This window comes from Solea senegalensis, linkage group LG17 (genome assembly GCF_019176455.1).
Source record: "Solea senegalensis isolate Sse05_10M linkage group LG17, IFAPA_SoseM_1, whole genome shotgun sequence".
Taxonomy (NCBI): Eukaryota; Metazoa; Chordata; class Actinopteri; order Pleuronectiformes; family Soleidae; genus Solea; species Solea senegalensis.
Window position 1 is genome coordinate 98,640 of NC_058037.1, and position 13,362 is coordinate 112,001.

The 13,362-nt window shown below is 40.3% G+C and overlaps 1 protein-coding gene across 3 annotated transcripts in view; it reads right to left on the reverse strand.

Annotated features, from left to right (window-relative positions):
- LOC122784068 (1-phosphatidylinositol 4,5-bisphosphate phosphodiesterase beta-1-like) overlaps positions 1-13,362 on the reverse strand; it is a 44,300-nt gene that overhangs the window by 18,110 nt on the left and 12,828 nt on the right. For all 3 annotated transcript variants that reach the window (XM_044049145.1, XM_044049146.1, XM_044049147.1), the window contains exons 8-21: positions 12,567-12,724; positions 9,586-9,668; positions 9,290-9,374; positions 6,001-6,175; positions 4,711-4,797; positions 4,336-4,406; positions 4,080-4,176; positions 3,582-3,666; positions 3,253-3,377; positions 3,002-3,156; positions 2,740-2,904; positions 2,426-2,525; positions 2,043-2,147; positions 1,822-1,937 (exon numbers count right to left, since the gene is read on the reverse strand). In XM_044049145.1, the coding sequence (XP_043905080.1) occupies positions 1,822-1,937; positions 2,043-2,147; positions 2,426-2,525; positions 2,740-2,904; positions 3,002-3,156; positions 3,253-3,377; positions 3,582-3,666; positions 4,080-4,176; positions 4,336-4,406; positions 4,711-4,797; positions 6,001-6,175; positions 9,290-9,374; positions 9,586-9,668; positions 12,567-12,724 (1,607 nt within the window). The remainder of the gene's footprint in view (positions 1-1,821; positions 1,938-2,042; positions 2,148-2,425; positions 2,526-2,739; positions 2,905-3,001; positions 3,157-3,252; positions 3,378-3,581; positions 3,667-4,079; positions 4,177-4,335; positions 4,407-4,710; positions 4,798-6,000; positions 6,176-9,289; positions 9,375-9,585; positions 9,669-12,566; positions 12,725-13,362) is intronic.

Sequence of the window (13,362 nt, forward strand, 5' to 3'; positions counted from 1 at the left end):
TAATTTCCCCTAGGCTCGACTGAGTCTCTGAAACCTATATGTTTTATCTGGGATAGGTTAATGCGATTTTGAATAATGTCTCTTCTAGCTATGCCAGCCAGACCTTTTCCATTCGTCGCCTGCTCTCCCCACATTCATCTCTGCATGCCGCGCGCCGCCTTTCACTGCTCTATCTCTTTTGGTGACTGTTACCATGGCCACAGCGCGAAACCGGTCTTTGTCAGCCATCCTCGTGGGAAATCTTATCAGCTGGCAAATCAGGTAAAAGAAGCCGCACAGAAACAACCCCCTTCTCCAAGGACCTCAGATAACCCTCTGTCCTGCAGTGGCTCTCACCGTGAATTTATCCTAACTTAGAAAGTGTTCACTCCTCCTTTCTCTGTTGTACTGAATCCATATTGATCCTTGGCTACTTGTACTAGTATAAGTATAAGTAGAAATGTATCCATAATATAATAGGTTAAAACATTAAAACAATTTTTTCAACTGATATTCATTTAAAAGTGTGACGTGTGTGCAGTGCAATCATATCTTGGTACAAATCTTTTCAGTTCCAGTGATGAAACAATCATTACATTTCAATTATAACTTAGTAAAACTCTCAGCGCTTACACTGTAGCCTGTAATAAAGATGAAGGTCATTTCGACAGTAGTTGACTAATTTCTGGGGAACAATGTATCATTAATTATAACATAGGAGTCCACTCAGTGATTGGTTGTTTAAAAGGTTGTTCCTTCATTTTCTGTGTAACTATATACAAAAAACCCACTTCAGACTTTACTTACTCTGTTTTAGTCTCCTTCAAAATATGAGAACTACGTATATCCAGCTGCATGTTTTGACTATGTTCATCTACCGTGTAATAACTTTTCTACTTTTTGGCACTGTGCAGAGTTTGAAGCTGAAAACCTCTGCTGCTAGTTGATTATTTTAAAGCAAATGGAAGAAAAATGGCCTGTCAGGCTAATATGAGACACTTAAATCTAATTTAATAAGACACTTTAATCTAAGTTATATTTGCAGTTTTTGTCAGCTGCTGTACAACATAAAAGAATATATAGTCTCACTTGACTGAGTGCTTTCATTTCATGAAATGCTGTTATAAACACTGTTGATTAAAGGTGTCTCTTCCTAAAAGTGTGAATCTCCTGAAGCATAACAGTGAAAATACACAGGGCCACAGTAACAGAGCCTCCAAAGGAAACCTGGCAGTGGAGGCTGCAGGTGGAAAAGACAATACTGAAAACAATGCTGCCACAGCTGTGGTTGCAGTGCACTTTATCAAATGGGCTGGGCATGAAAAATGGCCCAAACAAAGTGTTTTGATAATATCTGTGGGGATCTGTGCTGGAAACAAGCTGGAGTCTGTGATCCATCTTCAGTTGCAGCAGTGCAGGCTGTGGGTTTAAAGTACTTTGTGGTCTTATGAATAACCCCCTCATCCTGAGTCTTTCAGGAGAAAGATAACTTCTTTCTACATCTCCATAGACTCCTGAACAAATGCTTTTCATTTCCAAACCAGTTAGCAACTGAAACCTCTTTTGCTGTTTGCAGTTCTCATTTGAATATGACGGGGTGAATTGTCTGGATCAGACACAATTAAAGCAGGAATATTTACAGATCATTCAAGCACAGTGGCTTCTGGATCAACAATGTAGAAGACTTTCTTATTCATTGTGAAGTTTTCCAAAGATTTTCCACGTGTATCAGTCAGCAGGAAAGGTTCTATAAAAGGTAAATTTGCTGACACTTGCATTTTCACATACAGCCCCTCTGCACTATTTCAGAAAAATATCTATACCCTGAGTAAAGCCACACACCTCTTTGTCACCATCCTCCTCTCCTCCCTCCTCCAAAGTCAGAGCAGCCAGCTGATTGGCTCTCTGCTCCATCAGGTTGACATAGCGGATGGGATTGGACAAGGCTTCAATGACATCTGAAAATTAAAAAAGAAAAGAAAAAAAAGCCTCTTTTGTGACACCAAATAATATGTAGAATGGGCAACGTTAAGCTTGCGTATCAATACGATGACCTCACTTACCTGCAAATGTGTCTGGAACATAGTCCTTCACTTCTACGTACACGAACAAAGCAGGCAGCGTCAGAGACAGGTTCTTCTCATTCCTCAGGCTGATGTAGTGATAGCCTGCAGGGATTCAAGTCAAATTAGCATTTATTAGTACAAAAACAATAATTATTTAGAAGATTAAACAACACAATTGTAAAGCAACTGAACAGGAAACAACTGTAGCACTAAATACTTCATCCTCAGGATATTAATTAACACAAATGTACAGTTACCACAATTGTTTTGATGCTATTTCTAGCTGTTTTCCCATTACCATGCGTTTACATTACTTAAATATAAATGATACTATAGTCCATGTGTTTAAATGATAACTCACCCATGCAAACTAAACTCACCTGGACGAATGGCTGATACTGGAATGATACGGTGGCCGATGAACTTCCCACCTTCTTCAAACACAGCTATTCTCAATGAAGCAAGTGTGGGCAGGACAACCTGAGGACATTTAAAAAAACCAAAACAATGTCACTCATTCTAGGAAACTAATGGTCAACATGAAAACAATCAACTTCCATACAAAGGAGGAGAAGTTTCTTCTTTAATTTCTCAAAATAATGTTTTATAAACTGTCAAAAATCTACATTTCTGTACATTTCTCTGCACTGTAAATATGTTAAGCCATATAAAATAAAAGATCACTTCTTCTCACTTTCTTGAAGACAATGGCCTCTTCTTCCCAGACAGGGTTGATGGCGTTGCCCTGAGAAGTCTTGGTCTTGAAAGCTTTCCTCTTGGTGTCCACAGGTAAGCCAAACATGTCCATCTCCACATATGTGCCCACTTTCTTATCTGACAGGAACTGGCCAGAGATGATCTGGATGGAAGGGAAGGGAAAGAAAACTATAAATCTATATTTAAACACACACACAAAGCCCCATGAACACAAAATACCAGCATAAACCACTGTATACCTTAACAGAGAGTGTGTTGGCTACTATCCCGTCCACTGTGCTCTCAGTAAAAGGGTCAAAGTGTTTGTCTGGTCGTCTCATAAACTCTGGTTTGAGTCTGTATCCACATTTGCCGTTGTACTCGTACATGCCCAGGTTTAGTTGCATGGACAAATCTGTAGAGTTAACACAGAATGACCACTTTACGTTACTTTACTTGACTCATCAATAATAAAAAAAATCACACTATGTCAACAATGTGAAGGATTTACCAATAGTTTGGAAATTCAGAGCCACCAGCTGACAACCAGCATTCCAGAAGAGCTGAGGGTTGTAGTTGGAAGAATCCACTCGAGTGCCTTTAGGGTAGATCCTGCTCAGCTGCAGCTTGTTGTATCTGAACGGAGCTGAGTTAAGGATGAGACTGCATGACACTTGCATCAACTAGCACCATCTCTCTTTCTCTTTTCTGCTTACACAGCCAAGTTAAACAGACCACAGCAATACTGCTTCTACCATTAGGACTAGAGAGGCTGGAAGAACAGAAACTCGACTCAAACTGAAATTAAAGTCACTGCTTCAGTGGCACTGAGAAGGATACTCCACAAACTCTACGGGGGACTTGGTCAGTTGCTCCAAAGCTTTGGTCTCGACAAAGGATGACATCTGGTAGCTGCGATTGATCTCTGCACACAGCAACGGTGATATGTAGTGATTAAAACAGTCTGATGGTTTAAAAGTTCTGTGTGTAACGTTTAGAAAGGTTTACTGGCAGACACTAAATATACTATAGTGCATAAACAATTTAAAATAGGTTTTCATATGCCTTAGAATAAACCTTTAATGTGTACTTCAGATTTACAGAGGCTTTTACAAAGGCCTTGCACTGCCATGTTAAATGGACTTACCAGCCAGAGCACACATTTCTCATAAAGTGGTAGTTTACTGCACAAACAAAGACAAAGAACACTCTTTTCTTGTATGCGAAGCAACCATAGTTCCCTGACGCACTTGGGAAAGAGATGGGTTAATGGATGTAAATTAAAAGTTTTAAAAGAGCAGGAGGAAACATTTTTAAGTAGAGCAGAGATGTTCTTACTTTTTGAACCCTCAAAGCTGTTAAACTTGACTGGTTGGATGTAGATGACCAGGTTGGACATTTCCTCTGTAGCAAATGCCTCACTGCCTGCTGTGCCCTGTACACACACACCGTTTTATAATACTTGAAAACAATGAGAAATGCTTTGTCCAACACGTCAGGAGAATAAAATGCATTGTACATACACATGCACACATATGAACACTAGAGGGCAGCCTGTAGTACACGTGTCTGAAGAGACTACTGAGATACACACCTCATCCATTGAGCCCTTTTTACAATCATCATCGTCGTCATCTTCATCTTCACTCTCTGCCTCCACTTCCCCTGCAACATCACAGATTAGGTCACAGACGTAACAACATACAAACTTTCCACTCCACATTTAAAAGCAGCGACACTCACAAAGGTGACGTTGACAGCTCATGTACTGAGGAAATTCATTTTAATATTGTTTTGGTGAAGTGGAAAGCAGCCTCTGCAGCGACATAATGAGAGATACTACTAAAGAATGTGAGGTCATGCTGACTCGGGTAAATAATTTTAAAATCCTAATAGTCGAACTGACCTACGGCTTCTGCAGCAGCCTAATGAGAGCTGTGCTAAAGATTTCCCTCCGTGTGTGACTCACCAATAGACTTTCTGCCCTGTGGCCTCAGGCTGAGCTCAGCGCTCTCAGTGGTCTGTGAAGAGTCTGCCATCTCTTCTTTGGTTGAACCTGTGCAGACAAAACAAATAATAATTGACAACAAACAACAACATAATGACAAACACACAAGAAGCTTCATTTAAGTGGCAAAAATGTAATAGTCTACTATTTGGCAGCACAGTTTGTCATTAACTACGTATCAGTCCAACAGCATCACTTTTAAATTTTACTAAGTGCGTCTAAAAAGGCTGTATCAGACAATAAATGACAGGTTTGTGCAGCCATGCCGATCCAAGGGTGCAATTTGTACTGGAGAGAGCGACTGCACGTGCACCTCACTATTCAAATTGCTCTTTGTGTCCACCCAGCATTTTTACTTTCATTAAAATCTCTGTACATAATGTCCTCCTTACTGTCCATATAATGCAGAAGTGTAGGCAGCATTCCTAACTATTTTTCTTTTTGAGTCTGTTTGAAAAATCATAGACCACACTGTGTCATGTGAAATCAAACCCACCGCTGTGCACTGGTGTGTGAGTGTCTGCACGGACAAATTAACATTCCTTGGGCACACCACTTAACTTATGCAACAGTCAAACACTTGTGCTACATTTCTATTACACTAGGGGGCAGTGTGTGCCAATGCCAGAATGACAGCCGTGGCTCAGCAATGAGGAAAACTGGAGGTGAATGATAGCTGTCGTAATTTACTTACACACAGTTTTGCATAAAGGCCCGAATACAAAGTATGAACATGACACTAGCGCACACACACACACACACACACACACATGAACACAAACACACACAGCAACATACAAAATCACACAAATTATGTGCATTCAATATTCAAATATGAATCACCTTATCAACTTAAACAGCTATGGAAATACAAAAAGCCATCAATTGAGATGTAGTTTATAGAGTAGTGTACACACAGCTGCATTAACACACACTGACACACTGAAGGCCACTGCTGGAGTTTAAGACACCTTGGTGACTAGCAGTGTACATGTCTGATGGGGAGTGCATGCATCAGCCAATAATACCTTCAGCTGATGGAAAGGGCCGTAAAAATGATAAATGATACACAATAACACTGTTTGGCACCAGTGACTCTGTTTGTGGGCAGCAGAGAGGTGTTGGTCCACAGCGCAGACAGACCCAGACGGTAAAGCTACATTTAACTTGTGAAACATCATAACTCATCTGTCCCAGTGTGACGTGGCGGCTCTGTGTGTGTGTGTGTGCTTGTGTGTTCCAGGGATGCACCTGCGCTCGGGGACGAGGGCTCACACACACTGGAAGAATCACTGTAGGTGTTAGAAACCTGCTCCGACAGTTTCTTCTTGTGACTTCCATCCGTCTTGTGGTGCTTCTTCTTGTTCTTCACCAAGATTTTGCCCATGAGCTCCATTGGGCTGGGTAGTGGCACACTGGACTCCAACTGGACAGGGAGTAGAAAGAGGGATGAAGAAAAGAAAGGTTGTGTAAATAACAGAATGACGTAAGAGCCAGCAGGAAAAAAGTTAAAAAAAAATAAGTTATATAAATAAGTTATATAATAAAAAACATGTTGAGTTAAATATGTTTCTATCCAGCTAAAGACCACTCCATTACAGTCATATATTACAAGGGTTTGGAGACACATCAGCTGATTACTAAAGGAAATTCAAAAGTTGTTTACTGAAGGGTGTAATTTCACATGTAAATTGGTGACAGTTTTAGGGGAAATCTGTTTTGCCCAAAATTCAGTAAGGATGATTAGGAGTGACTGTTGATGTAAAAACTCACAAGACGTTTACACTTTCAACACTAAAACAACTGGGGAAAACTGAGCATTAAACCTCACATACAAAGTCTCTCAAGAGAGTCTGGCTAGAAGTCTGCAGATCTCTGATTTATTTATGGCGTATACTACTTTAGTGTTTAGGAATATTAATAATTTATCATTGAGAAAGTCTGTAATGAAGTTAAATATACACAGAATCAGGGTCTTTATAAATGTACCCAACTTAAAATGATTTTTACTTTTATTTGACTTCTTTCAGGAGCAAAAAACAGTGAGTTTTCCCATCACCTACTTTGCCACCTGCCATACACATTCACCTACAGCTCTCTACTGTTGTTCCTGGTGAGCGATACAAAAAACGAAGATTGTTTCTTTGTTTTCTTTGGCTTCAGTCAAACATTTCCATTTAAATGGAAGCACTTCAGCACTAGAGGTGGCATGCAATTTTGACTTGACTCAAGTGCATAGAATTAAAGCTGTTTGATTAAATCTTAATTTACCAGAATTGATTCAGTTCTCCCCAAATCCCCAAACCCCTTGTCTGCTCCAATGCAATAAGGGACTGGAAATTGGAAATCAGTAGAGTAAGTTGAGGCTAAAAACACTGAAATGCTCTAAACACTCACACTTGCACTCATTTCTAGGATTATTTCCACTATGTCACTGTTGCTTTCATGATGAAATGTGACCTAAACCTATTCACTACTTAAGTGTGTTCACACCACTCCATATTTGAATCATATTCAAAATGTAAATGTGAGTTCAATACAAAATGATATAAAGTACAATTATTTTACAGCTCATGTTATTGGTTACATGTATTAACATTAAATGCTTACATTTACTTGATTAAATTCTAAATTTTATAGCAGTTGGTGACACACCACTAATATATGATGCAGGCAATTGCGTAATCTCTAATCCATGTCTGTCACCTACTTCTAATTCAGATGAGTTAATGCTGCATTTATGGATTTCTGTACTGTTGTTGTTAGCCTCTTCTGCTAGCGCCACTGTCTTACAGTATGTTTATTTCTCTGCTGCCCACATCATTCCCAACGCTGCTCTTCTTTCACAACATTTCACTTAGCCAGTTCTGATCTGTCAGCATCTTAAAACTCAGCCTCCACAAGATGAATCAAACCGCTACAAAAACAGCTCTATTTCCCAACATATTTCATATTTTCAGCAGTTAATATTGTTTTGGCAATACAGCCTTCAGCGGCATCATGATTGCACTGATGAGAGCCATATAGTGAGTAAGAAAACAATCTGAATTACGGGGGAAAGGACAGAATGTTCTCAGATTAATTGAAAACAACAACAACAAACCAACAAAAATATTAGCACCACTCTCTCCTATTCAAGCCAAATTCTGGTTTTGTGGAGTGGAACTACAAGAGACACTCAAGTTTCTAAGAAAACGGTAATCCTCTTAATTCTCACCCAAGGCTCAGCTAGAACCAGTCTAGCTACTATAATCTCTCTGCCCATGAGTCTATGATGCCCTATTCACTACGCTGTACACACAGCTGTCTCAATGCCAGAGGGGAGTGGCTGTCATTGCACTCACCTTTCTCTGTTATTACATGCTCACTGGTAGAAATCTGATTCCTTAATAGCATATTCTCTGTCTGGCTTCCTTCTCCCTTAGTGTCTTCCTCACTGTATCTCTCTCCAATCCCTTCCCTGTGCCACTCCATTTGAAAGGCTTCTTCCTGATAATGCCTCAATGTCAAATGCAGTCAGAAGGCTGTAATTCTCAGCGGGGCTGTGTCTTTGGCAGTGGCAGCGCTGGAGGAGATCCCTGCATGTGTGAGATAATGTTGCATCTGACTGCTGGGACCTTCGACCGCTCTTTAGTGTTATACCAACAAGGACAAGTCATCCCAGGAGAATCACAGAGGAGGAGTAAGTGGTGTGTTTGAGTACATATGTGTGCAGGATTGTATGCGTCTGATTGAACAAGTGCGAGAGCGTTTGCAACAAGTGTCTCCAGTTGCCTCAAATAAGTGCCTGCGTCATTACACACAAAGACTCCTGGGGTGTTTGGCCACAAAGGGACAAAGCAAGCTTTTGACTGGTAGCCATAGCAACAGAGCAGAGATAGATAAAGGGCTGCCAAGAAAAGCCACGTTTAGATTACAGCGTAAAACATTTCCATTTAATCTTACACGGCTGTCATTGGCAGTCTGTGCCATGATAACACAGAGCCACACTCAAATGACTGTGGACTGAATCATTTAAAGTTGGCTTCCGGGGCACATACATCATCACTACAGGTATGAGTGTGTCTGTGATTGAAAATGAAAACACCAAGAGAGAGAGAGAGAGAGACGGGGAGAGAGTAAAGAAGTGAGCGATAAAGTCTAGGAGGCCATTTAGGAGCACGCCTGGAGTGACAGGACGAAGAAAAACAGTGAGCACACATTTTTGCCAGGTGCTACGAGGCACGTCGATATATTGCTGAATGTGAGAAAGATGGGGAGAGAGAGAGGGAAAAAACGAATACAGAAACACAAAAGAAATGGTTGTGAATAGTGAATACATTTTTTATAACATGGACGTGTACACCCAAATATGCAGGTGCAAGGTTAGGATGCTGCACATCAGGCGGCAGTGTTCAAGGACACTTCTCTGGTGCACTCATCTGTGCGATCACATCTGATGAACCTCTCACTGCTGGCCGTGTGTGTGTGTGTGTGTGTGTGTGTGTGAGCGAGACGGAGAGAGAGCATGCGTGTGTATATGAGCATCTTATATACTCACCGGATATTTTTCCAAAGGCTCTGTGAGTAATGCATCTCCAAATATTGAGCGACAGTACTCCGCCATCTTCGCCTGTTGCTTTGGTCTGAGGGCCATCACACACACGCACACACACACATTATTACATACTACAAAATATCAAAGTACGTATGTCAGTCCTAGGAGCTGCCTAGGTAGATGCGACCAACAAAATAGCTGATGTTAAATCATCCAGTGACAGACAAATACTCATCAATAGGGTCAATCGTCACACTGTTGCCTTCGCACGTCTGACTTGTATCGATCTGCTGACTTACGAGTCCACGTGGTTCTCAAAAGACAGGATGATAGGGAAGGGCGACGTCTTGAAAGCACACTCAGCAATGGCCTCGATCACCTCCTGTGAGATAAACAGAAAGAGAAAAATAATCAATAATATAACTATTCTGACTATACACACACACACACACAAATCGGGCAGACTGTTCTGTTAATGTTGAATTATTGTTTAAGTAACATTAAAAAACATTGAATGTCACTGTTGGTCAATGAGTAATATGCAGTAGAGTGAAAAGCCAATACAGCATTTAAAAATGCTCCTCAGCTCGTGTAGCAGCCAGAATAATCTCCATTTACCGTGTTATTATGATTCCCTACATTTGCTGGAATGCCTGCAGGCCTGCCCCAGAGAACATGACCCTACCTGGTGAAATCAATAACTGCAGGGGAGAGCAATCGCAATGCTGGTTGCATGACGGAATGTGCGCAAAATCAGGGCAATGGGCTTCCTCTGTAACATCGATATTGCTTCTTTCTTTTTTTTAAGTTACATGAAATCCTTTGAAGTTCATCACAAACTACATTTCTTCATATCCATCAAGTTACAGTGTGAATATGTCCACAGAAATGAGAGCGAGGAGATGAGGTGGTGTCCGATTTCTGAACCACTGAATGTCTAAGTCAATTACACCATCGTTAACAATGGTGTCAATTCAGTTAATGCCTTCATTTCCATTTGCTCCATCTCCTCCAATAAAACTATTTGCCTATAACTCAACTCTCTCCATCTGTAGCTGGGGTTTTTTTTCCATCTCGTCTCTCATATCACTTACACACAACTTTGTGTTTCACTTTCAGACAAATTCAATTAAGTCCGTTCTGCTTCTTCTGTTTCTGTCATTAGATATAAATTTCCTCCAATCAATCCGCCCCCAACTCATCCTTGTTTTTCTGCAGAAGATTCCCGTGCCCTGAGATTTCTACCCTCCTTCTGCATGATGTGAGGAAACAATAAACACTGCTCAACAATATGATGTTTTGAATCAAGCGTACGTGATTTCCTCTGTAGCGCGCTGATAAATGAAGAATCTCATCTATTGTTCAATATTGTGACGACAACACGAAATATAGAATAGAGCAAATACACATATTGCAGCTACTAAAGCGTAGTGTCAAGCCCTTTGAGAGGATGAAAACAGTGATGTGTTTGGTTTTAGTCAATCTTGGCTGTCAGAATTCAGTAACAGCATTTGATGAAGACATATTGGAGAAGTCCCTGGATGTGTTAACTAAAGCTTAAAAATGAAAGATTAAATTCATGTTGTTGCTGATGTTATAATTCTGCCAAGGTTTGGTCTTCTTGAGCAAAATCTATGAAACCTTTTTTTTTATGCTGCGGCCCTCATCAATACTATCAGACTGGTCTGAGGGAGCGTTTGTGTATATACAGCAGCAGTGCAGGGGCAGCTGGGGACATAAAGCATTTATCTTAAACAGCAGAACAACCAGTTAATTTGGTTTTGGAGTAGAATTCATGTCTGAGATGTTTTTTCCCATCATACTCCAACCTGTTTTCAACTGTCTGAGGGAGTCTCACTTTAATGGTGCGACATTGCTGTTGCGTCCGTCTGTCTTGACATAATAACAAATCATTTCCTGTGTGCAGCGGCGCAGGAATTTTGCCAGATGATATGAAATCTTAACACCGCAACACTGACAAATACAGAGTCTTGTGGAGCTATGTGAACTCATTTGACAGTGGTTTCAATGGCACAGACATTTGTTTATATGTAAAAGTTAAGCAACTCAGATAATTAGTGTCACTCAGGAAACCAAAAAGTCACTAACTAATAATTCCAAGCCACGATTTTGTTTGAAAATGTGTTAAATGAATGAATTGAATCGATTTTATGAATGGTTAAAACATGTTCAGGGTTGTAACCAACACATGTCTTTATCAGGGTCAGCAGTAAACTTGTTAGTGAGCAACACAAGCTCCCAGCAGTGAATGATTTACCACAGGCAGGATATTTAAAAATTCATGTTCCGTTTGAAGAATAGAATTTAATGCTTCACGTTTCAGGCAGCCACAAGGAATTTAATGCACATGTTGACATTGCCATGAAAATTGACCACTATTCCTGCTATAAAAGCCTTTTTTGTCTTCTCATCTTCAGAGACTTCAGAGAATTAAACTTCCCTCAGCACTTGTTTTTAACGATCCCTATCTTTTACAGTTTGCTATCTGCTGAGTGTGTGGTTTGCTTTCCCCACACTTCATTTTTTTTTTCTCCATGTATTTTATTCTTTAAAATACATGGATATCACTAAGATTTTAACGAGATCAAACATAATTTTTTCTCATGTTCATGATCAGGATTTAATGTGTAATTATCTCTCTATACTAACGTTGTTTAGTTGTTGTTTCATTGCACGGAACTGATGTTTTTTTTATTATTACTTACATTTAGTCAAGAGTTGTATTACATCATTATAAAGCCAAACCCTTCCAAAAAAAATTTCACTGGTGAAACATCAAGTGGAGGGCTTCCAAGGGCTTTCGCCCCCTGGTGGCTAATCAATATATTCTCACTTCCTGATTGACTTCACCAAGGAAACCAGAAAACTCCATCCATTTTTTATAGATATTCAATGCTGCCAACACATTTGCACTAAAACTGTGTACTAGAAGGCAAAGAATCTAAGGGAGATGAATATGAAACCAAAAATAGTAAAAATATTTAAACCCAAAATATCTTAAAAAAAAAAACCCAAACAAACACAAAACACAGGATGTGGTGGAACACAAAGCACTGAGTGGATCATGAGCACAGCATGTGGATTACATCATCGGTCTTTGAGGTCTGTTTAACCCAGTACGCCTCGCTGCATCCACAGACAAAGACATTAAAATGCATCTTCAGAGAAAAATGTTCTCCCCCCTTTCTTCTGCCCCACCCACTCCCCCCCTATGCAAGCACTCGCCTACGTCGCCATTACTGCGCTCTCCTTGTGTTACCTTGAAGGAGATTTCAGTTGTCATGGTGAAGCCGTGAGTGATTACGGGCTCTTCTTCTGTGGTGCGACCCTTCCAGCAGTCCAGCTCAATGCAGCGGCACCCTGACAGAAGAACCTGCTTGTACATCTCAACGGAAGAGTTTCCTGCAAGCTGGCCAGCTGTAACACACACACACACACACATACACATACATCTATGGTTCTAAGCAACTGTTGTATTGATTAGAAAAGTAACAGGATGCATACAAAAGCACGTCCTTTCACTTTTTAAGAGCTCAACCACATTAGTTGCTAGCATGCAGTAAAAACTCTTCAGCTGGCGTCATCTCAAGCAGGCAAATCTCATTGCACTGTCGCCATTAGGGGAGCAATTATCTCTTCACATTAGCAGCATGTTTTTCTGTGAGAGGCAGGGCTGAGTTGTTACTTTAGCTGGGTTAATACGTTCCCTGGTGTCTTTTTCATTCATTTTGCCTTTTTATTTCTATCACTCTTCTCAGACAGCCTCATGTAAATCCTTTAAGACTTTAAGACGTCGAGCAATACATGAAACCTTGCTTTAACGCATGGTTTTCAGATGCAGAAGAGTAGATGAGAAGATAGAATAGAAATATGCCAAGAACGAATAAGTTGCAAAAGCTCTTGTCGGTTTAATTACTGCATCTTGGATCTTTCTGTTTGTTGGGAGAAAATCAACAATACATTGTTTGTTTTTCCCATTTCTTCATTTCACAGGCTATGAGGCTGCTCTATTACAGAAACTGCTTTTCTTTGATTGCCGGATAAATTTGATTCAC